We start from the raw sequence: 25,465 nt of genomic DNA, 5'->3' as shown, positions 1-25,465 counted from the left end.
CATGAAAGGATAACCTGTCATTCAGCAGCCCGTTAAACTTCTCAAGTCACACACACATGATATACCAGACAGATATTTTGTCTTCACGCTTTCCTAGAACTGTGGAGGTCTCACGTCAGTCGAGTTGTTTGTTTGTCAGTAAAACGTTGTTGTTGTGAGCTACAGACAGAGTCTAGGATCGTCTCTTCATATATAAATCAAGCTCAGTGTCTGGATACAGTGATACAAAGGGAAGCTGAATTACATTAAAGGGGTTGTATGAGTTACTTATCTGTGGTCGGTATATCACCTGCAGTGGATGGCGGTTGGCACACCCCAGTTTGGGGAAATGGACATGGAGTACTGACACTAATTAAATGCACTATTGTAAAAGGGGAACAGCAGCAAAACATATTGTAGCCACTTAAAAACAATATCATTTGAAGTGTACTTTGTATTTACAGTGTTTTCACTGCTCTACCTCACCGCCAGACAGCCGGGGAACTGAAGCCTTTATCTTTGCTTTCTTCAAAGCCACAAGACTCCTTTGACAAAGATAATCATTTCACCTCGCAGAACTCAGAGGTTGCTGGTCTGCTGCTGCCTCTAGTTATATTGTTTGTCTTACTATGTGACTGTGGTGTTTTAAAGGTTTAGTCCGGATCAACCTGTCTGACGGCAAAGTATTAGTATGTTTTTAGGTGCAATGTAAAGCTTTACATTGTTTTGCATTGTTTTGCTCCTTCTGCTGGTACTTCTGTCTGTTCCTCCACACCGGGGGCATGTCGACCGTCATCCACTGTAGGTCGTTCATACACTGACTATAGACAAGTACATCACACAACCTCACTTAAAAACACCCAAACTCTCCCTGTAAAACACAACTGATGGAGAACATGAAGTTCCAGCAGAGAGAGCGTGCTGAATGGGAAGGTGTCTGCGTGTGAGCACGCAGACACCTTCCCATCCCCCCCTGATATATTAAAACTTGTGCCCAACATCTTTTTAAAACGAGCATATTTTACGCAAATAGTAAATATTCAAATAATGAGGTAAAAAAAAACAAGAACACAGATTACAGATTGACAAGCTGCTGCTCCCGGGATGCCCTGGAAACCACTATGTCCGAGTAGAGCCACGTGTACGGTCGTCCTCCTCTCCGTCTACTTTGTTTAACAAATGTAGTTAAGAGTGAGCTCCGTCTGTCCGACCGGGGAATCAAAACTCTGAGCTTCAGGTGTTCACATCAGCATCAGGCCGACAGTAATGCAGCAGGTAGCCTCCTTTCTATCGCCTCACCTGTCGCTCACTATCATCATAGTGCTCACCAGGGACTCAGATAGGTCTGATACACAGCTGCTGAAGAAGAACCAGTGTTAAGTGTTATCAACCTGGACAAATATCTAAATGCTGCGTCACATTAGGAAACAAAATAAACACTGTTTAACCACAGGGGAGAAACTCAGGCAGCCTCCTCGTTAACTCAGTCAGCTCTCTTCTTTTGGTTTCGATATCAATTTTAAATCATATATAAACTCAAGCTGTGTATTAAATACACAGCTTTTTAGTGTTTTTCTGTGATTTCCTAATATGTTGTGTTACGTGGTCGCCTCACACTGTCCTGTTTCTTCGTGGTGAAAAAGGATTTATTGAAAACGTGACTTCATCTCCGAGCAGCTTGTATGTTGTCATTTAAATAATGCTTGTTTATGACAAATGTATGTTACACTGTACGTACACAGTGTGTTTGTGACTTGCTTCATATGGTAACAATGCAGTCGTCCACGCCTCTCAGACCATGGAAAGATTCTTGTTATAGTGTACTCTCGGTGTGACACACACACACACAGATTGGCCTTTACACTTTGGAAAGAATAGATGTCACTGAACCCGTTTGTCTGCATTTTTCTCCCACATTCACATGCATCACTAACACTCCTGCATCAACACACACCTGAGAGCAAAAGACTGGCCATCACATAACACACACACACACACACTCAAGCACACACCACACGAACAGACACTAAACAGACACTGTTTGTAGGCAAACAGAATAATATTACAGAAGAGACACAAACACTGAGATATAAACTTTCATATTTTGTCCTGAGATAGATTTCAGCCGGAGCGTGTTGATGAGTAACGGTGGAAAATGAAGTCCACCTCAAAATAAGCTGCAGAGGTTCAGTCACACATCCACATATTTATTCATGTTTTATTCTTCTTACCTGGCCGACGTTCTGGGACTGATCAGGTGTCAAACTCTGTGTGCTCCTCTTATCCAGAACATGCAGTTCGATGTCTCAGCAAACCGTGTAAGCGTAGAGTTGTAAGACAAGTTCAGGTCCACCCCCTCAGTTTTCATGTTTTCGTAGTCGGTCTGCAGTATACAGTGAAATCCAGAAGCAGACACATTTCCAATGAATCTCTGTTTCTATTTTGCTGTCACCAACATGGTGTGTTCTCTCTCTCTCTCTCTCTCTCTCTCTCTGTCAGTTAAGCCACACCCACCTCTCCAACACGGTTTCCTTCACGCTTATCACCTGCACACACACCTTGACAACACACCTTGCACTTTTTATAGTGGGGCACAGTATTTAGTTGCACCCAAAGTTTGGTGCCGCAATAATACATTTTACGTGTGACATTTCTTTCATTAGGGATGCTAATTAAAAAAAGAATTGTGACCGATAGCCAACTCTCGTTAATAGTGTCGAAATAAAGTTTTACTGGCGATCGTTATGCTGATCACATATTCAGTAAAATCAGGATATGCGATTCAAAAGATTTAAAAGATGCAATCAGGACATTGATATTTATGATTTGTAGTCGCTGATCTCTGATAATGTTACATTTTAAACAACCAGTCCGTGTTTGAACTGACAGGAGGACAGCTGCTAACAATTCAATTCAATTTATTTAGGACAGCACAAAATCACAAATTTGCGTTATCATGATGTGTTCTCATGTAATCTCGTCAAATGTAGCGTTGGTGAGAAATTTGAATGTTGTATTGAAGGAGACGTTTTCACAACATTAATAGATATTAGAGATGAATTATGAGCTGTTTACACGAAACTCTAATAATACATCATTAAAACTACTAATGACTATTTGTTTTAATCTGCTATAGCTGCTATAATCAAACAACAAATTGATATGTATCTGCCAGTATGGATCATCAATGATCATCAATTAGCATGTGATCAGGGATCTAAAAGTTTAACTGCTGCCAGTTATCGTTCAAAATGTGTTGTTGGTTCACGGTTGAACGGTTAATTATTAAGATCAAATCATTTTTCATAAACAAATAAAGATGCAGATAAATATTTGTTTTGTCAGATAAGGTAATCTCCACCAAAGATGTTGTGTCAAAAGGACCCCTGAAGTAGGGGGCCATTGGGCCCCTCGACTCGTTGCCACAGTGTGGATGTATTTAGATATCTTCAGTGTGTCCAAGGCCTTAAAGTTTAACAATTACTTAAAAATAGCCTCTGTCCTCACAGAGAGCCTCGTGTCACTCAGACATGATTTGTAATGTTTTAAACACTCAAGAAATTGACCAAATGAAGGTTAAAAGTTTCTGAATATATAGTTGCTAAATGAGCAGAGCACAGGTAGACATGTTGTGTAACAATGAGTATGACTTTGCCTCAAAGAGAGAGTTTTATTTTTAAAGGTTATAATCTTGATCCGCCAGATAAAAGCTACAAAGTATAAAGATTAATGAGTTGTTGAAGCTGCTATTGCATTGAAATGTTCAGACAGTTTTTATTTGTTCATGCTGGCAAGATATATATATATATATATTAAAAAAACAGACTCCAGTGGACTTAGCACTGTTGTTGGAGCTGAAAGGCGTGACACTGGCTCTGGTGTGTGTGTGTGTGTGTGTGTGTGTGTGTGTGTGTGTGTGTGGGTGTGTAGGTGTGTGTAGGTGTGTGATCAGTACTGGTGTTGAATAATCTTGACTTTTCACCTGCTGTGCTGACACACCCAGACACTGACAGCACTTCGTTCAGGTTTCTCCACAGCCGCACACATATTGATCTTCATGCATCTACAACTCAAAGGTTTCCTCTAAATTAACGGACTTGAAGATTTACTCTTTCGTGCTGATTTTGTGTGAAACGTCGTTAGCGTCGTTAGCTATCCATCCTACAAAGGCCACAGATGTCTTTGTTTGTTAGAAAGCTTTGTTTGACTGAGTGTTTCTTCCTCTTCTTGAGAGATTTGGTGCAGAATGTTTGAGCATGATTTTGTGTTTTTAGTTTGGGGATTTTTAGCACGGCAGATTTACTGCATTCTTGATGTTTGGTAGAACCTAACTAGTCCACCTGTCGTATCATGGGAATACTAAATAGGTTTTGCCTTGAAAACGGACTGAACTGGAGTTGCTGATGTCTGTAGTCAAACAATCACTCGGACATTGACCACATGGGGAGCACCTCTGCATTCACAGCACATCCAGGAATGTAGTACCATCAAAACCAGTCATCTTGAGCACTGAACTCCACTGAGTGATGTAACGGAGAATACTGTAAGGAAGCAAACACCCGAGGCACGCTGCTGGAGCTGCCTCTGTGCGTCATTGCACCAGTTTTTCCGATATCAGGAATCAAACGCCGGCCACCCGGGTGAAGATCAGGACTCACTATGGGACTTATGGGACTACGGAAAACTCTTATGTCATTTAAACTATGAACCAACAACACGTACAGGAATACCGTCTGCATCCATTGTAGGAATGGGAAGCAGGCCGCCCGGATGAAATCCAGTAATCCGAATAAACAACCAGGATATTTAAGAACATTTAAAGGTATATAAGTGTTAATGGCTTTGTATTGCCAATCTGTCAACAGATTGTAATGTTAACTAAACAAGTGAGACCATCTCGGTTACCTGTGGACTGATTTCTTTGTGAAGGACTGGGAAAGGATGTGACGAACATGTGTCCTCCAGAGGGCCTCTCCTCGGCTCCCCTGCAGCACCAACGCTGTGTTAGCTGACGTAGAACAAATACCGTCTTGAGCGTATAAAGTCAGCTAATCATCCAGACTCCCTGGGCTCATCTTTTTGGATAATTGGCTCGCTCGTCATTTGCAAATTACTTCATCAGCTAACGTTCCTTGTATGTGCAAAATAAACTGATTCTGATTACGAGGAAACCAACGTCACGTCCAAGCAGTGTAGCTCAGGGAAATCTAGCAAAACTGTTTCTTGATTCCTTCGCCCCCTCTGCCTCCTTTGCAAGATGTTGAGCAATAAGTATTTTGTGCAGTCCTTTGAATCACTTTGAATGTTTTCTTGCTCACTGCAGTTAGGTTGGGGCAAAGGGGGGGAAACCCCAGCTGGAGCTGGTTTAACCATGTCAGAAAATGTGTGTGTGTGTGTGTGTGTGTGTGTGTGTGTGTGTGTGTGAGGGGGGTCCATGCATGTGTATGTCTATCCCTGTGTGCGTGTGTGTGTGTGTGTGTGAGAGAGAGAGTGTGTGTGTCCTGGTAATGCTGAGACAGACGGTGAGCGGGTGGGTTTATTTTTGGGTCAGTGACAGTGTGTCAATGGCCGCAGATGCGTCGGAAAGGAAGGCTCTGAGATACAAGCAAACCCTGGTCAGTGTCGCTCTCGTTCCTCTTATTCTCTCTCTCTCTCTGTTGCTCTTTTCTCTGTCCATCTGTTAATCTCTACGTCAGCCTCTCCCTGTCACGCGTATTGTGTTGCTCCACGTTTTCTTTCCCTGAATCTCTCGTCATTGTGGCGTGACGCACCTGTAGTGGCAGTGCAAACTACATGTGCACGGATGGAGCCAGTCTGACTTGTTGTGTGTGAGCCTGTGAATGAACCACATTCAGTTGTGTGTGTGTGTGTATGTGTGTGAGTTCTAGACATTGTGAAGACCAATTAGCTTTATGTACAATAACAGGGTCACGTACGTGGTCACGCAACAGATGCTTAGACACCGTGCACCACCTTCACCCCTGATCTTGATATGCACGTACACACTTTGTCGCTGTCTTGCTGTTTCCTCCTTTCCAGGCCAGCCACCTGTTTGCTATCCTTTCTGCGCCTTGTTTCTTAGGCCCCGCTTGGTCTTAACACAACTAAGAACTACTTTAGTGGTATGTGTGGCGCAGTACGTCTGAACGTTGTGTGTACAGTGTATGTGTCCCTCCGTGTACATCTGTGATCGTGTGTTCACTCGTGTGTGTTGGGTGCTCGTTCCATGTGTGTTCCATCAATGTGAAACCCGATCGTGCATTTGCAGGGGTGCTAATCTTCACTATTCATGTCGTTACATGTATGTTTTCGGACATGGCAGTGTGAAGGGTGTCTCAGAAAGGTGTCTCATCTGGAGGATTTTCAGCACGGATTTGGGATGTTCTGTTGAAGAACCCTTGTTTTAGGGATGTGCATAGACAGACCAGACAAATATAAGTACTAGTCGCTTGATAGGCAATGCAATACAGTAGCCCCTCCTTGTTGTGGGTACGCAGTTTACATTAAACGGGGTTCTCTAGTGCTGAGCACGGAATAAACAAAAAAAATGCAAAACAGCAGCATGCTGCATATCAGCCAGGAAGAAAAATACAAATCTGCTTCAGATGGCATTTTTTATAGTTCATTTTCACCGGGAGTTTGCAAATTACTTACATCAGGTTCTGTTTAATCTCAGATACTAATTGGTCTCTTTGTTTAGTTTTCCATATACTCTGAATCTGCACTTATGGTTTTATTTGTTCACACGATTGAGATATGGTAAAAGATATTAATGGTTGATGAAACCGTATTCCAGGAAGTGCCGAGTCATTTATTTGTGTGTGTGTGTGTGTTTGAAGGCCATGCGGGCTGAAGGAAGCCTTCTGTTTACACTGTCACTCATCGGAGCAGAGCTATAAACAGGAGTGTCTTATCACTTATTTATTCATTTAATTGTGATTTTGAATGCATCGTGTGTGTGTTTATCTCTGCGTATGTGCGTGTTTGTGTGTTCTTATAATTTGATAGTCACTTGATAGCTAAATTTTGAAGTACAAAGAAAACACAATAAATGAGGTATAATAATAATAAAAATAGTTCCCCTTCTGCAATCTGCTTCAAGGTCGGGGCACGTGATCATGTAGAGAATGTATGAAGTTAAACCCGTCTCTTAGCATTCTAAACGCTTTTCACTGCATCTGAGCTGAATGAACAGAAAGAAATGCCTCCGTGTGTTGGTTTCATTTACGGAGACGCTGCTTCTCTCCTCTGTGTCGATGTTTCACAGAGATCGAGGCTCAAATCCTCCTCAACACACACACACACACACACATGCAGTCATGTCAAAGAGGCCCTCTGAGACGGCTAGCGCAGTTCACGCTACACAACTTTAGCCTTGATTTTCCACTCACCAATGATTTTTGGAGCTCCCCAACAAAGAGGCAAATTAGCATTATAGCTGTTAAAAGATGCAAGCTGAGCGGCTTGATGACACATCACCTAGCAGGCTACATATCCCACCTGTGGGGAGATTTTGGAAAAAAATGAATCGCAATCTAGAAAGAAAAGAAAACGGATTCCATAGGGCCATAAATGTAATTTGTGTTAAACATCTGCTCTTGAAAGGTGCTTTATAAATGTCTTGTTTTTATGTGGACATCAAAGGGACGAGAAGTGGAGTTAAAGCATCTTCTCTTGCCGATTTACTGGACAGTCGGTTAGATTATCTCGTTAACTTTTTCTTTGATCAGAGAAGTTTAACCTCTTTTATTTGGGCAAAACTCTTGAATGACTGCTTGGAATTTGACAGCTTTATGTTTTGAAGAAGTTTTGCTTTGGTTTCCTGTATTAAATTCCCACGTGGAACCAGTTTCTAAAAATGTCAAACGATACCCAGCTCGGGTTGAGACCGCATGTCTAAGAGCGAGAAATGAATTCCTTCCATGAGGCATAGCGCTGTACCTGACCCTTCCACTAGCTACATCCATTCATTAGCATATCTGCACCGTGTGATATTTAAATCAGAAACTAAACTAAATTGTCAGAATATTGGGAAACTCTGCTCTTTGCTGCAGTCTTTTCCGTTCACACTTCCTCTCTATAAGTCCTTGAGGGACTAAAAGACAGCTGGAAGGACGGAGAGTGAGAGAAATAGGAGAAACTAAAGGAATATGATGAGGCATTGAAAGATCCACTGATGGTGCGAGAGGGAGAGAGTTGTGGGAACTGTAATGAGGAATATTGGATCACACCGCTACTAAATTTAGCCCTGAGTAGTGTTTCACCGACAGAGAGTAGGGGGGCAACGAAGGAAGGAGCTAAGTGATCAGTGCCGAGTAGAGTTTCACTGTTCGAGAGGGAAAACGGGAAGGTGAGGTGGAACGAGGTAAAGCAGCAGGACTGTGGTCGGGATGGATGTCTGACAGCATAGCATGCTCTGTGGTGGACCGTGCTGGAGCTGCATAGCAGTGAACAGCTGATTGCACTTCCAAACATACAACTTTGGTGTCTCAACTAAATCAAATAGAGATGTTCAATATATGTGCATTTGGAGAAAATATTATGTTACATACATGTATACATTTTACATGATTTATTTTGATAAATATGGATTAAAAAACACAATTTTCAATTGAATAACAAACAATCATTGCTTAGGTGTGTGCATCTCTAAGGCTCTTTCTGTTACGCTGCTTTATCGTGGTGTAACGGACTGTTACACATGTGTTAATTACACAGTTTAACATACGATCATAATCAGCAAATATTTAGTCAAATATGCGATCAGGACATCGGCATTCGTGCTTTTTGTTCGCCGATCTCTGATAATGTTACATTGTAAACAATCAATCCATGTTTAAATCAACAGGAGAGCTAGTAACGTTAGCAGCACCGCTAACGGCTAACGAATGAAGGTTATGTTCAGTTACATTATGATGCCTTCAGGCTCTGCTGTGAACATGACAAACGTGACAATAATAACTGAAACTGCATGTAGTATGATGTCATTACAGATAATTTATGACAGATTCAAACTGTAGTACTAGTTTCCAGTGAATCTGACAGACATGTTGCTCGAGGTGTGATGTTGACGGTGTATCGTGTGTCTGCTTTAGGTTTTGGTAAAGTGATAGTTGTCCCCTTTCAAGTGTGTTTGTGTGCACTCTTTGTGTGTAGTGGCCTTGCAGACATGAGCCTTAAGGGCAGGTCAGGATAATCTATGATGACAAAAATGTGTTTATGTGATGTCATAGTAAATTAAATGTCAAGTGTATTCACAGATATACCCGACAGTTTGACACAAATCAACGATCTTGGCTTTCCGAACTAAGCCGACTAGTTGTGACAACTGGTGCGCTGCCAAACACTTTCTGGGTTAAACTCCGTCCACGCTCCAGATTGTCTTTCTATGCTGGACATTAACACCGAACCGAATGTCCTGTACCGAACGGTTCGGGACGAACACACTTACTGATCTTTTCCTTGACGATATGAAAATAGATACGATCGCCGACCCAATCAAAACATCCGTGGCTTCTATTGTTTGAGTCTGTGTTGTGTGTCGGCATTCAGTTACAGCATATTGTGTATTATGCTGCTCAAGTTTCACTGTGCGTTGACTGGCATGTCTTCTCACACAGCATGGCCAGAACCGTGTGTAGTGTGTGTGTGCGTGTGTGTGTGTGTGTGTGTGTGTGTGTGTGTGTTAATCCATCCATCAATCTGTCTGTCCATGAACCTGCTAAATTAGAAGCTGTTGAAAGGCGACTGCACAGACATCCAACGTGTCAGCACCAGATGCGACTTATCAGCTTGTCAGTTGTATTCCTGGAGTTCTATTGTCTGCTGTTGATGTACCACGAATATATATATATACATATATATATGAAGTTTAGTATTTAGGGTACAATACTGAAATATTAGACCCCGCTTCAGTGGTGTAGATATAGAAATACTTTGTGATGAATTGTGATTGTTAGAAGCGGGATTGAGGAAAGTGATTTTAAGTTCTGCGTTGACAAAAAGTATAGCCGTCACACAGCTAGAATCTTTATATTTATGTGTATAAAATTCATCAACATGAAATTTGAAGTATACTCTTTAACTCTTAGATTTGAACTCTCATGACTTTATTGAGCACTGGTGTCTTGACATAGTATTGTTTCATGTTGCTGTAGTTGTCAAGAGGACTTTACACTTCATATAATTTCCATAAGATTACCCAAACACCTGTGTTCCCAGTAGAAGCACTAGGCAGGTTGTAGGTGTGAATATACAACAGTAAGAAGTGTGTGTGTGTGTATGTGTGATATCTTGTGATTAAATAAAAGGATGAAACAATTGCAAGAGGACATCTCCCACTGAAAGAGATGTTTGTGCCAGAGAGAGAGACAGATGAGAATTGATCTCTTCCCCAGATGTCCCTGGCAGTTTTCATGGCGTCTGTCCAGAGGTGATAAATCCTGAGGCAGAGCCCATGTCTCCCATTAGAGCTGTTTGGGTCAACACGTGGTCACGTCTATTTTTAAAAAGGGACTCTTCTCTGCCAGGCTGCCAAAAAGGAGAGCACTATCACAATCGACGTTCTCTCCTTCTCAGGAACTACCTGAAGATGTTCATGTCTAAGAATTAAAAGCCAGATATTTGTAGGATTTCTTCTCTTCTGTAGTAATGGATTAATTGGTTCACTGATTGATTGATTGATTGATTGACAGCTCTATGGGGAGTACCAAGAGAACCAAGGAGGCTCCGGCAGACGGGAGGCCACGCGCCTGCTGACCGAGAGACAGATCAAGAAACATGGCAACCATCACCGCAGCCATGGCAGGGGACGCCACGGCCGGCGTGGCCCCGGTCAGGATGGATACCGACACCAGCACGGCTACCACAGCAGGCAGAGGAACAGGCGCCAGTCCAACATGGAGGCAGAGGGCGATGAGCAAGATGAGCAAACGGCTAAACCCGACCTCACGTCCTCTATGAAGAAGAGACGCTCCTACTCCAAATGTAGAGGTGAGCAAGAGATGAGATGAAAACATTAAAAAAGGTAAGGACATGGATAGATTCCTTACCATTCCTCTGTTGTTTTGTGGCGTTTTGGTTTTGTCAGACTGCATCGCACGGGTGCAGAGATTCCTTGTGACCCGGTTGGGAGAAGACTGGATCTTCCTCGTTCTGCTGGGCATCACAATGGCGCTGGTCAGCTGGACAATGGACTATGCCAGTGCAAAGAGCCTGCAAGGTAGGACTACAGAGCCCATAATGCATTGCAGAATCTGTTAAAGTAAAGCAAAGGCTGGTGCAATATAGACCAGGTACTTGCATCTTCCGCTCTGAATTTTCTTTTCAATCCATCGTTGTTTTGATCTTCCTTTCCTCTTGTTTCTCCAACCTCTCCAATCTCTTCCTCCCTTCCTCCGTTCCTCCCTCCCTTCCTCCTTCCCTCCCTCCTTCAGCCTATAAATGGATCCATGTGGAGCTGAGGGGGAACATCCCCCTGCAGTACCTGGCCTGGGTTTCATATCCCCTGATCTTCATTCTGTTCTCTTCCCTCTTCTGTCACCTGGTCGCGCCTCAAGCTATCGGTCGGTACCCCCCCTTTCCTCATGGCTTTGTTCTCTCAGAATGTCTCTTTATGATGTAATCCACTGCATATCAGACAATATACGTTTAAAATTCTGTCTGCAACATCACATACTGGATGAAAAGTCCTCTCTCGGCTAATCAGTGAAGTCAGATCCTGTAACATTTGACTGGGAACCCTGTGGAGTCCCTTTAGGGTGCATGATTACCTCGCTCATCTTCTCAAGAATACAGAGGAAAGCTTTCCACGTTATCTCATTCCTTTTGTCACGTGAGGAAATTACTCTGCGAAGCAAGAAGAAATGGTTTGGAAATGACACTATCCAGAGTAGAAAAACATCAACAAACAAACAAGGTGTAGCTTCACTAAGCTAGAGTTGTATGGTTATGGAAGTGCTTTAAATTTGAATCCAGCTTTTTTAAATGGCTGCAAATTTACAGCCGCTCCAAAGTCAATTGGACGTTTTTTGATTAAAACCATGATACACTAATGTGAGACACGTTTCTTCTTTTTTTAATTCAAACCTCTTTGTTCCCGTCCCTCCTAAACAACCTCTGTTCCACCTTATATCTCTCTCAGGTTCTGGCATCCCAGAGCTGAAGACCATCCTGAGAGGTGTGGTGCTCAAGGAATATTTAACTCTCAAGGCCTTTCTCGCTAAAGTCATTGGTCTGACTGCTGCCCTGGGCAGCGGGATGCCCGTGGGCAAAGAGGTGGGTGATCCAGATATTAACACAGATTAATTAACTTATCTCACCATCGCCAACACCAGCACCCTGCTACCTGATTTAATCTTCCTGTTTTGTGCTCATCTCCGTCTCTCAGGGTCCATTCGTTCACATCGCTAGCATCTGTGCTGCAGTTCTCAGCAGGTTCATGTCCTTCTTTTCAGGAGCTTATCAGGTAAGCTGATGTCAGGAAAGATTCTCATTTACAGGAAACTTTTGATTGTGATTGTAAAAAAATAGAAAAATGTATACGAGATATTCCTCATCTATGTGTCGTCTCTCTTCTGTCTCAACCCTTCCTCTCTGGATCAGTAGAATCCGTACTGTTATACGGACATCCTGACAGTGGGCTGTGCTGTTGGGGTCGGCTGCTGCTTTGGTACTCCACTGGGAGGTACACAGTCTTTTCTCTTTATCTCTCTCATTTAACATATACTGTGTGGACACAGGAGACTGAAATTGGGGCTTTAGGGACCTTAAATTATCCACAAATTTAGCCATTTTACAGGAAACACAAGATTGTTTGCATGTTACTTTCTTTATCTGTGTTATTCTGTCTGTTTGATCACCGTTTCCTTTCCCTGTTTTTATCCTCCACCAGGTGTGCTCTTCAGTATCGAGGTAACATCCACATACTTTGCTGTGAGAAACTACTGGAGAGGATACTTTGCTGCTACATTCAGTGCCTTCATATTCAGAGTGTTATCCGTGTTCAACAAAGACGCAGGTACTGATGAGAGAAAACATATTTATTAAGATATTGACTGTCTTTCAAATGTTGTACTGGTGTGTGTGTGTGAGATACTGCACAATATTACGTCACTTTCTCTTTATCAAACATGCACTAGAGGGCACCCTTACGTCAATAATTCACACCAAGCTGACACTTCTTTTAAGTGACACTGACTTGCGCTTCCACTAGTTGGTGTTCTCCACCATGTAGCAGCAGGACATTCGAATTTGTCAATCAGTCACATACTCACATACTCACATACGCATTGTATGAATGTCACCTGTGCCTTTTCTTTGTCTTCCAGTGACCATCACCGCTCTGTTCAGGACAAACTTTCGCATGGATTTCCCTTTTGACCTGCAGGAGCTGCCAGCCTTCGCCATCATTGGGTGAGCGACTGTAAAACTGAGACAAAGATGTATGTATGGCATACAGTGTGTGTGTGTGTCTGTGTGTGTGTCTGTGTGTGTGTGTGTGTGTGTGTGTGTCTCTGCGTGTGTGTCTCTGTGCGCAGTTTGTCTCCAAACTTCCCAGTAGACAAGATATAAAATGTTAATAAGTCAAACTTTATGCAAATGTGGCATTTAAAACACGGAGAATCCAATTATTAGTTCAGCATTTAGCTCGGGGGAGGAAAGAGAGAGAGGGACAGAGAGAACATACAGGTGCGACAAGTGAACTTAACTCAGCTAATGTGGGGTTCTTTGTTTGTGCAGGATCTCCTGTGGGTTCTTGGGGGCCTTCTTCGTCTATCTCAACAGACAGGTGGTGCTGTTCATGAGACGATCCAACGCCATGACCCGCTTCCTCACCAAACAGTGAGTCTCTGTGTGTCATTTCAAAGGTTTAAGGATGCTATGGTATGGAATCGTCATACTTGAGCGCTTAAAATGAACAAATATTCATTCTTTGCAGAAAGTATAATTCTTTAGGGATTTGCTAATTACAGATGATTTCTAAAGTTTGTTTCATTAACGAACCTTTTTTCTTCTGTTTTTCGCTCCCAGCCGGCTGATTTTTCCTGCTGTGGTAACACTCGTCATCTCCACGCTGACCTTCCCACCCGGCTTCGGACAGTTCATGGCAGGAGAGGTCAGAGCTCACGTCTTGTTTTCCCTCCTTTCACTCATGTAAACAAGACAGAGTACACGGCGTGTACATCTCTCTGTACCTGCACGCAATGCTGACAGCTACAGAGAGCTGAAACACACAAACCAGCAGGAAATGAACGGCGGTAACTAATTTAAAACACTACTAACAGACATTTATGGAAACACCTGCTTCAAAACAATACAGAACAAAGTTCAATATCCATCTACAGGCCATGATGTTCATAAGCAGAAAGCTAAACTCAACAATCCCTTAGATCTTTGGTCTCTTTGGATTCCACCACGTATCATTGGGACCAGTAGACTTGATCAATATAATATAATATAATGTATAATATAAGTCTGGTGCGTCCCCTTTGTGCAGATTGAAATTCAACATTTTCAAACTGTGACCTCTTGGTGCCACAGGCATTATGTTGTTCAAATCTGCATATCTATTTCTGAGTATTTGGCAAAGCGTGACAGCAGGTTAGATGAAGCGTGACACCCGAATGTTTGACGCCCGGCAAAAAAAAAGTAAAAAATATAAATATTTAATGTATTTTGAAGATGTTTTTTGAAACGAATACATGTTTTATAAATAGGGAACTCCTTTGAAGAGTAGCTCAGCGTGGTGTAAGTAACGTGAGAGAGAGAGACTAAACGAGCATATCCTCCGACTTTTGTTCAGCTTTTCTTTTTTTATTCCTTTTTTTTACCCACATACGATTACGTGTGTAATCGTATGTGGGTACCGGGGTTACGATAAACCCCGGTGAAATGTCAGGAAGGTGTGAAAAAATAAATACCAGCCAAACCTAACTGGGATTAACATGTTAGATGTGAGCCGTGATCTCTGTTGCTTAAGAGTGAACCAAACGTAAATCTGTACTTGTGTATTCTGGACACCGTCAGCTGGTGAACGTGCTCGTGTGCCTCACCGTGTTTCTACGTGAGCGGAAGCTCCGCACTTCTGTGCTGCGTGTACGAACAGTTCAAGGTGAAAGCTCAGACGGCCACGTTCAGTATCAACAGCTAGCTGAGAGCTAATCATGTGTTTCCCATGCAGGCGCTCAGAATAGACCACTTAGTGTGAACCAGGTGTGTGTGTGTGTGTGTGTGTGTGTGTTAGATGCTGTTTTAAGAGCACACGTATCCATCTGTGTGCATATGTCAGTCAGCGACACCTGAACATGTTTGTTCTTTCACACCCGCATTGTAGGAATGTCTCACACCTTTTCTAACAAACTAACGGCATCGTTTTAACACAGCAGGGGATTGAAGTGATATTTGAATTTTAAAAAATAAAGTCACTTAAGAAAATATATCTTTGACAGACAGGCCCCCCCCCCCCCCCTCTCCTTGAAAGCGTATATATAGCTTTTAGGGAATGAAATCCTTCCGATCCAACTTGATAGCGCGTTGCAGAGTGACGGAGGCAGCGGCACAATGAGAGGAGATTAAAAAGCTCGATGGGTTGTGAACCAGACGTGAACCCACAACTTCAAAAAGCCTATTATCACCTGCTGCTCCACGGAGCCGATCCTCCTCATTCACACTCGCGCTGAACGATGAAGTTCGGAGGCCTCGATTCAACCCCGAGCTCGAGCAGCGGGAGAGAAATCGGAGTGACGTCGGTGTTGTTTCCCCCCCGCAGCGGCGTTATGCAGATGCAGGGGTTTTGTGCTGCAATTTGTTCCTGTGAGTAAAAATTCTGAGGCGTCTATGCAAATGTGGTGCAAAAGGGTTGAAGTGAATTAGTCATTCATGAGTCATCTGAAGAGAGTTACTCATTGGACGAGGCCGCCCGTACCCGTCCGCTTCCTGGATGACTTCCTGCCTGCTTGTCCCACTTGACTTTCTTCCTCCCTTCACTTTTTTTGTCTCCTTTTTCTCATGCTCTCCTTCCTTTCCTTATTCTCTCTATCTGTCCTTCTCTCTTCTTCTTCTCCCCCACTCGTCATTATCCTAAACTTCCTCCCTTCATCTTCTTCTCTTCCTTCCCTTCAATCTATCTTTCTCCCCGTCTCTCTCCTTCTTGCTCAATTTTCCCCTTGTCCCATTTTTCATCCCTTTCTCTCCCCATCCTTCTTTCTCTTTCCATGCTCCCCCTTTTTTGGTCTTCAGTTTCCTTTATGCATCCTCATCTTTATCCTCTTTCCTTCCTCCCTCTGTATTTCCCTTCTAACTCCCTCTTTACCTCCACCCTTTCTCCCATTTGACCTTCTTTTTGCTACCTCTCTTACCATTCTTGTTTTCTCCTCCCCCTTTCTTTTGCCCTGTCTGTCCATCTCTCTTCAATTTCTCCCACTCCCTCCTCCACCCTTGTTCCCTCTTCCACACTCACAACCTTCCCTCCATACTCTCTGCCCTCCTTTTTTACTTCCGCCCCTCTCCTCCAGCTGATGCCAAGGGAGTGCATCAACTCCCTGTTCGACAACTTTACGTGGACAAAGATTTCGGAATCTCCTCCTCCGGTCGGACTGGGTCTTTCTGCCGCCTGGCTGCACCCTGATGTCAGTGTCTTCCTCACCCTGCTGCTCTTCTTATTCATGAAGGTCTGTGGCTGCTGGAAAATGCATGAGTGTGTATGTGTGTGCGCGTGTGTGTGTGTCTTTGTCTTCCTCCTTTTCTTCCTGTCCAAGGTTAACAGTGATGGCAAGCTGCCAGCAGCTCTAGCATTCTTATGTTTTCTTGAAAGCAGCTGCACACACACCTACACACACACACACACACACACACACACAGTCACACACACACACACACACCCTGGAGAGTTACATTTCTTTCTATCTCGGTTGTAATTTGCATCGACATGAACACCGATCTGGTGTTGACTGTGGAGCTGCAGAAAATTGATGGAACTGTCTGTAAAAAACATCCCACAGTACATTAATAAAATAATATGTTTGCTGCAACTAGCCTGCGCACACCCCTCATTGTTATCCAGTATGTATCATACCGACTGTAACCATCAAACCAAAGTTATCAGTTTAACTTGACTTGTAATCAAAACAGAAACGCGTCTCCAAAATTCAAAGCTGTTTACAAGGCAAAGGCCCTCCTCCCGTTTAGCCTCTTGATATCCGCACCGCTTTGCCTTCTGGGCAATCTGTCCACCCCCCCCCCCAGTAATGTTCTTCCTCTGTGACCAGAGCCTCCCGAGTTTCAGACACAGTCTGGTCTCTAAATACTCTGCGTCCTGACCCGCCTACAGTCTGTTGGCTGCTGCAGAGAAACCTCACCAAGCTGTTGCTGCCTCCTGTTTGACGAAAACATGCAGCTTCAGTGAGGAAGTTTGGAACTGGACGGAGCAGATTACGTTCCCAGCAAATACGAAACCAAAGTGTTCAGTTCACACGGAAAAGTGCAATATGGCATTTCTGCCTAATTTGACTTTAGACACTACAGAGAAAAAAGCAGACTGAGGTCAAATGTCTTCTGCGTAATTTTGGAAATCTGATAACAGAGAGTGGATCTGGGACAAATTGTGGAGGACCATTTTGAATGCTTACACATCATCGTCCTATCAACAGAGCCACCCGCTGTATTGGTTTAGTCGTGTTGTTTCTCAGTCGAGCAGAGCGGCTCCCTGCAGTGAGAACTTAATTCAACCAAAACTGAGAGCAGCTGGCTGGTAAAAGTCTCACAAACAAACACTGAGTTCTTCTGCTTTCCCGGCGCCTTCTGCTGCTGTCAGCATCTTTCTCATCGTCATAGTCAAGCTCACACTCTGGAGCTTCCTCTCTCCTCCATGTGTTTGTGCTTCTCTTTGCCTCTGTTTCCCCGTCTCCCTTTGTCCCACACATCAGACTCTCAGATCAGACTCTCATTTACATGGTGGATATTAGGGTATGTTTTACATTAGAAGTTCAGTTCAAATCTAGGACCAGTTTGGCTTAAAAACTTGGTAAAATTAGCCCATTCTACAGGTCGGGGTGCAGGCTAAGAATCCCTAATGGAATCCACCGGAACAAGGTGTTGTGAGACCAGTTCTAGTCGAATGCTGTTGTGTATGAGCAGTCAGAATGTACCGTAATCTAAACTCCAACAGGAGGAGAGGTTGTTTGCACGGAGAGTAATGTTAGCGATATTTAGTTTGTATGGATGATAGCGTCAGAGGGGCGCTCATTTTCATACTGTGGTGGAACAGGAAGTTTATTCTTTGTGGATAAATATCTGTGGAGGATAAAAGATTATTATTGGTCTGGGATTTGCCTCCAAGGTAACACATAGAAAACAAGAACGAAGGGCTGCTTGCCTCAGGATCACGTGAGGAGATGGAGAAGGTTTGAAGATGAGCACCGACATGATAGCAAGCGAGAATTACTGGAGGCGACTTTGTGCGATTTGTTCATTTCCATTGGGGCTCAAACTTCAGAGGTTCGGACAAACAAACCCACTGGGGGAAAGTTAGAGATGTACTCTGCCTCGCAAATGTTTTCACCCAGCTTGGCGTTTTTTCCTGCGTGGACATTAGAGGCAACGAAGAGGCCAAAGATAACCCTGAGAAGGAGCTGAAAAGCTCAACAGTGGAGATGGGAGCACTTTAAGCCGTACACTCCACAGAGCGGGGCTTCATGGAAGAGTGACCAGAAAAAAGAAGTGTGGAGTCTCCCACGTGTCTCCTTCCAGCTCCTTCAGGGTCATCGTTGGTCTCTTTGTGGCCCCTCTGATAAATGTCCTCTTGACCCACTCAGTGATGGCCGGTCCTCTCTTGGCAGGTTTGTTGTGGTGTTGAATTGTTCCTTTTTGTAATAATGGATTGAATGTTCCTCCATTGGATCATGTGACAGACCATGTGACTCAGGTGGACTTTGACTTCAGGAGATAATTGGTAGCACCAGATCATTTTGTGTAGGTCCAAGGGGGGTGAATACTGTCGCGAAGCACTGTAGTGACTGAGTTTCTCTGTCGATATGAACGTGTGTTAATGTAACCGGCAAGAAAAAAAACAGTTTTTGAACGTTTGCTGAGTGAAATTCTAAAATAAACACATGAAGATGAGCATGAAAGTTATTAGCTTTATTGGATTATTTTGTCAAACAGAGAAAGAGATTTTCCCGTATACATATATCTGTTTTATTTTCTTATATCTTTTTTATGTTTATACATCTTTTGAACATATCTCACAAGCAGCTTCTTTATTCTGAAGTTGTATCCGCTCTTATCGATCTCTTTCCTTCAGATTAAAACTCTTTTTACTTCCATCTTCCGTCTCTCTACGTCACATACAAACAGACACCCACGTCTCCTGTCTTTCCTTTCACTCCCTCTCCACATTGTTCTCCATCAAACAGTGAAGCTAACTCTGCCTCAGTGTTTCTCCTCCCCATCTATCTCCGGATTGTGTCACACTGATGAGAGTGTGTGTGTGTGTGTGTGTGTGTGTGTGTGTGTGTGTGTGTGTGTGTGTGTGTGTGTGTGTGTGTGTGTGTGTGTGTGTGTGTGTGTGTGTGTGTGTGTGTGTGTGTGTGTGTGTGTTGGACTGTCGGGATTAAAAAGAGAGACGGAGACTGTGAGCTCAGTCCACCCTGTGAGAGACGTGCTCATGACTTTTTATCTTGTAACACAGTAATTAAGTCCTCAAACTGTGATGACAAACGATGTGTCGAATGGTAATCTGGACGGCTAAAATGTTACTCGGCCCAATCCCTTCAAATCAGAAGTGAGAACGCCCAGTATGTGATGCTGGTGAAACACGCTCTCTCTCTCTGACACACACACACACACACACACACACACACACACACACACAACAAATCCAGAGCTTGAGTAAAGCTAGTCATTATCGCTGATGAGCAGCCAAGAACAGAGTGTATTATTAAGGGGAGCTATTCTGAAGTTCCATTCTGAGGAATGAAGAAATTGTTTGGAGACAAACAGTGTGACATTTGAAGGTTTAGCTCTTTTTCCACCCACTCGGTCCTCAGTCTCACAGCCACACATGCACACCGCCCTCTGCAGCTTTACTGGAGCAGCTGCTGATTAAGTGCCTTGCTCAAGGACACCCAAGGGTGATTGAGTCCCCTCCCCCACCACACACACACACACACACACACACACACAGATCCTCCTGATTCTCCATTTCTGTAACTCGTCAAGTTGTGACCAAATAGGAGGAATTTTGTTTTTCTCCCACTCGAATGCAAACGGAGACATCGAGAGCTTTTAAATGACGCAGAGACTTGACGTCTCTCCTGCTGCAGTGAAACACAAGCAATCTGATTAGTATTGAGTGGGGTGACCTGCACATCATCGAGAATGAAAAACAGAGAAGAGAAAAACATCTGTTGTCCTGTTTGCTCTCGAAAGAGAACGACGGGATTGAGACTTGTTTTTCTCCCCGACCGTTGAGCGCTTGGACAGCTTGTCGAGCTGAGAATAGTGACGCCGATGACAAGTTCAGACTCAAACCTCCGCCGCAGTAACACATGTCACGTCCAGAAGGCCGGTCACACAGCTCGCTCACATGCTTTGTGACCGAATGCTCACACCTGCTTTGTGCTGGCCTGTGTTTTTCATGCGGTCCACAGGTGGTTTCCAACAGATTGAAGAGGCTACACGTTGCTATTAATGGTTCTGAGTTGCCTTGTCTGAATAGAGTTGCACGTTTGTTGTCTTACAGTTCTGGATGTCCGCCGTGGCCACCACCATGCCCATTCCATCTGGGGCGTTCATGCCTGTCTTCATACTGGGTGAGCAACAACACTGTCGCTGGATTTGCATGAGGATGGTGAGAATGAGGATTATTATTGGTGTAGAGCAGTTCTTTGCCCATCGTCAGTGTTTGTTTTGACTATTCTGAAATCTTAAAACCGGCTGTGAACAATTCATTATGTTCCCAGTTAGTTATATCTAGACTGGTCTTATGTTCCCAAGGCTATTGTTTCATTAACTTTCATAGGAGCGATCAGATTTTATCTTATTATTCAGATCAACATTTTAGGAATCAGTGTTTATTTGCAGTGGTTTGCAGTTCATCTGTTGTTTTTGTCGTGTGAAATACTTTGGAGTGTGACCTTTACCAGTGCTTCACTTTAAAATATTCATCATTACCAGCCGCAGCTTCGAATGAATAAACTCAGCTCGAGATGTGGTGGGTCATGTTTCTCTCTGTGTGTGTGTGTGTGTGTGTGTGTGTGTGTGTGTGTGTGTGTGTGTGTGTGTGTGTGTGTGTGTGTGTGTGTGTGTGTGTGTGTGTGTGTGTGTGTGTGTGTGTGTGTGTGTGTGTGTGTCTGTTAAAATGTGGCCTTTTGCACCGTCACGCAGCGCAAAACAAACATCAACATTTTGCAAACTTTTAAATGCGTATTAGAGGAACTTCCTGCTGTTACAGGCTTTTCCCTCAGACTCTACTGATGTTTTGAACATAATCATGTTGGAAGTGACTCCTTTCATTAGCCTCTCCACCATCTGCTGTCGCTAGAAACACAGACGACGGGAGTTCTGGAGTGAATTCACCTGAAAAAAGTATTTAACAGTAATAGAATGTAAATCTTTCAAGTTGTTCCGATACCAGTATTGGAAATGACTCTGCTGCAGTCTAAAATGCTGGATTGGGTATCGACAAGTAAGCGAGTCAATGCACCGATCCAATATCATGTAGTTTATCAGCTCATTTACGCAAAATGTCATTTTTTGGGGCAATATTTGACCCTGTTTTTAACACACTGGTATCGGTCGATACACAAGTTCAGGTATTATGAAAGTATGTTTACTTTTAGCAGTTTGAAAGTTAACTCCTTTGACTTTTCTTTGCCCTCGTAGGAGCTGCGTTCGGCAGGCTGGTAGGGGAGATCATGGCCACCCTGTTTCCTCATGGGATCGTGTTCGATGGCATCCTCTACCGCATCATCCCCGGAGGCTACGCAGTCATTGGTCAGTCTCCCTTTTTCCACCTCTTGTGCAATCCTTCTCTCATTAGCTCCATCTTTGCATGTTGACAACTGAAACGTTCAGTTTCTTACGCGGCAAGACTAACATGTCACGGGCAACGACAGGGAAACCAGCATTCAGACCTCCCAGTACCTCACAGGCACCTTCTCTCTGATTGCTAATAATCATCAACAAGTATTTCATATTTGAAACCTCCTTTTTATCAAGCTGTCCACCTCCCCTGTGCCTCCTCCCTGTCCTCCTCTTCCTCCTCCTCTCCTGTCACCTCTCTCATCTTCCTCCTCCTCCAGCTCCTCCCCCTCCTCATCCCCCCCATCCTCATCCTCCTCTCCCTCCTTTCCATCAGAGCATGTGGCCACTTTGCTGTGCCAGTTAAATGTCACAGTGGGTTCCCTCTGCCGTCCTCACCTCAGCCAGCGACCCAGAAACGTGGCCTTCCTTCAATCCCTCTCCTGTTCCCCTACAAAGCCCCATCGCTCCTCTTTCTCCCGTGATCCCTCCTTACTTCCTTGGTATTCCTACTGATGTTTCCTTCCTTTTTATTCTTCTATCCTGTCCTCTCTTCAATATCTTTTACCCTTTTGTTTGCTTCCTGTTTCCTCTCATGTACCTTCTTATTAATCTATTTCTTCTTCTGAACCCTTTCACCGTCTTTCCCTTTTTCACTCAGCACTTTTGTCGTGTCTGATTATCTTTTTTTCTTTTTGATGAGTCTGACTGACTCTCCAGTTCCTCCTTCATTTCACCTGCACCCTCTGTCTTCTCTTCTTTGCCTTGATCTTTTCTTCCTGCCTAGATTATCTTTTCCTCAACACGTCTACATCTTGTTTATTCCCTCTGTCTCTCTCTCTCTCTCTTTACTCCATCCTCCCGTGTCTTCTTACTTCTACTACTCCCCACTTCCTCCCCCTTTTTCTTCTTTAACGTTCATCCTTTCCTCCTGTTTCCCCACCTTCTCTCCCTCTCTATCCATCCTTCACCCCCCCCCCCCCCCCCCCATCCCATCCCACTTCTCTGACAGGAGCGGCAGCTTTGACCGGGGCCGTGACTCACACGGTGTCCACGGCGGTTATCTGCTTTGAGCTGACGGGTCAGATCTCCCACATCCTGCCCATGATGGTGGCAGTAATCCTGGCCAACATGGTGGCCCAGGGCCTGCAGCCCTCCCTATACGACTCCATCATCCAGGTCAAGAAGCTCCCGTACCTGCCGGAGCTCGGCTTCGGGCACATGAGGTTCGTGTGGATTTCACACGGCAGACCGTAAATGGTCAACACTCACTGGCTTCTTTTGGAGATAGTTCTTTCCTGCAGTGTTTTCATCTTACGATTTCAGATCAGGGAACTTTCCAGTTAGGATCTTCAAGACACAGAGCTGCAGTCTTAAAGTTATAGTGTGCAGGAGTTAGGGGGGTCTATTAGCAGAAAGGGAATATAATAGTCATTATGATGTTGTCATTAGTGTATAATCACCTGAAACTAAGAATCGTGAAGGCCACCGTAGTTCCCCAACACGCTTGCAGAGGGAGGGGCGAGTGAAGGGCTATTCGGTTGGTTGCAATCTGCATCCTCACCACTAGATGCCACTAAATCCTGAACACTGTAGCTCAAAGATCTAACTTCTTCTTCCGGTTAATGAAGAAGAGTGATTTACTTGCGCAGTGCTCTTTGAGGGGTGCATTTTCCTTTCACAACTTGATTTGCGTATTAATTAGTTAACGTCGGTAAACGTAGGTGTGGACACGTGGTTTCAGTTTACCATCGGTGCATCTGTGTGTCCGTCCTGCAGCCAGTACAACATCGTGGTAGAAGACATCATGGTGAGAGAGGTGAAGTTCATATCGTCTCAGTCCACATACAGAGAAGTCAAACTCCTGCTGGACTCCTCCTCGCTCAACTCGATCCCACTGGTCGACTCCAAAGGTAAACGAGCTCACTGTCAATTTAATATTTCCAGGTGCCTTAAAACAAAATGGAATGAAAAATAGAATTTGAACGAAATGTCTTGGAAGAATACTTGAACTGAAATCATGAACATTATCATAGTAGTTCAGCCGCTGTTGAAGTCTGTGTGGGGATAACTCTTGCTCTTCCTCCTCCTCTTCCTCTTCCTCTTCCTGCTTCCAGACTCTATGATCCTATTGGGCAGCATTGACAGGTTGGAGCTTCTGGCTCTCTGTGATTGGTGGTTGTCACCAGAGAGGAGGCTCCTGATGCAGGTGAGGACGTCAGAGACCACAGCTCAGTGTCATAGAAACGTTGCATGTACGCTGCAGATGACATCCTGTGGATCATTGAATGTGATATGTTAAAACAAGTATGCAGATATGATAGGAATTATTAACCCTATAGTTCACTATTTCTTCTACCTAAATAACAAACAGGTTATGTTTATGTGTTAAGATGATTATGTCGGTAAATCAGGCGGCTTAGTGCCTCTTGGCTTTAGTGGAAGCTGTTTTTGTCAGAGAGACATAGTTTGAGGATCCATGGACCAGTGATTCCATGAAAGGAAACTCCTCTCCGAGAAACTCAAAACTGATGTGGCAATGGAGAAAGACCACATGTCCACATAATTAAGTCTAATCTAAGCAAATGTTTCCTGAAAACTGCAACGCGTTTGTAACACAAAGAGGGCGGAGACACGACTGTAACAGCTGACAGTAGAAATGTAAACATTGTATCAATTGTTTGTTTGTTTTGTGTGTTGACTCCACTCAGGAAAGTCAAACAGTCGTCTACTGTTCTGGATTTTGGAAGAAACCTCAAATCTCAACTAGTACAACTTCAACTCATGCCTTTTTTGGTTCTTAAAATATTTTTTGTTTTATTTTAGTAGTATTTACTTGGATTTAATTTGAGTTTAATTTAGTTTTAGTCAATTTGCAAAGTGCCTTTGCTCGTTTTTAGTTTCAGTTTTTCAGAAAAAAAGTATGTAGCTTCATATATATATATATATATATATATATATATGATTATTTATATATATATATAATCTGTGGTTCAATATCACGAAGGTTGACAGAAGTTCATGCCGTCTGTAGTGATATATTATGATCATTTTAATTTAATTTGAATTCGTATTTTTCATGTTTGTTTTCATTTTCTTTTAAATTTAAGATAATAACTGCTTCAAATAAAGAACAGGTGTTAAACATGGTATAATAATTCATTACAACTCTGATATTGATCTGCTCACATGATTGTGGATTCAGGGTGAGAGCCTACAGGAGCAGAACCAGTCTCAGAAGCACAGCTGGGAGTCCCTCGCCTTCGTGGATGAGGAGGAAGAGGAGGAGGACGGAGAGAAGGTGGAAAGATGAATATGTTTTATCATATTTATTCATTTGTTCATTGCTTCGCTGCTCGTTATTCATCCGCTTTTCCTTTTTTACTAGCTGACAGCACTTCTCTTTTGTTTTCAGTTTAAACCATCTCATCTTGAGATGAGACATCATTTTATTTTACCATTTGTT

General features: G+C 43.4%; 1 protein-coding gene across 3 annotated transcripts in view; it reads left to right on the top strand.

Moving 5' to 3' along the window:
* The window catches only part of LOC142972037 (chloride channel protein 1-like), a 40,314-nt gene that overhangs the window by 5,250 nt on the left and 9,599 nt on the right, over window positions 1–25,465 (top strand). Inside the window, exons 4-20 of one of the 3 annotated variants that reach the window (XM_076112825.1) lie at window positions 10,674–10,971; window positions 11,069–11,200; window positions 11,415–11,543; window positions 12,122–12,255; window positions 12,368–12,445; window positions 12,586–12,664; window positions 12,872–12,997; window positions 13,308–13,392; window positions 13,720–13,821; window positions 14,011–14,095; window positions 16,494–16,649; window positions 20,720–20,789; window positions 21,862–21,972; window positions 23,012–23,225; window positions 23,779–23,912; window positions 24,117–24,208; window positions 25,205–25,300. In XM_076112825.1, the coding sequence (XP_075968940.1) occupies window positions 10,878–10,971; window positions 11,069–11,200; window positions 11,415–11,543; window positions 12,122–12,255; window positions 12,368–12,445; window positions 12,586–12,664; window positions 12,872–12,997; window positions 13,308–13,392; window positions 13,720–13,821; window positions 14,011–14,095; window positions 16,494–16,649; window positions 20,720–20,789; window positions 21,862–21,972; window positions 23,012–23,225; window positions 23,779–23,912; window positions 24,117–24,208; window positions 25,205–25,300 (1,917 nt within the window). In that variant the 5' untranslated portion in view covers window positions 10,674–10,877. The remainder of the gene's footprint in view (window positions 1–10,673; window positions 10,972–11,068; window positions 11,201–11,414; window positions 11,544–12,121; window positions 12,256–12,367; window positions 12,446–12,585; window positions 12,665–12,871; window positions 12,998–13,307; window positions 13,393–13,719; window positions 13,822–14,010; window positions 14,096–16,493; window positions 16,650–20,719; window positions 20,790–21,861; window positions 21,973–23,011; window positions 23,226–23,778; window positions 23,913–24,116; window positions 24,209–25,204; window positions 25,301–25,465) is intronic. The other 2 variants (XM_076112827.1, XM_076112828.1) reach the window with 2 other exon arrangements.

This window comes from Anarhichas minor, unplaced genomic scaffold (genome assembly GCF_050575085.1).
Source record: "Anarhichas minor isolate MPS153535 unplaced genomic scaffold, ASM5057508v1 ptg000051l, whole genome shotgun sequence".
Classification (NCBI taxonomy): Eukaryota; Metazoa; Chordata; class Actinopteri; order Perciformes; family Anarhichadidae; genus Anarhichas; species Anarhichas minor.
This window is presented reverse-complemented; position numbering and strand designations above follow the sequence as displayed.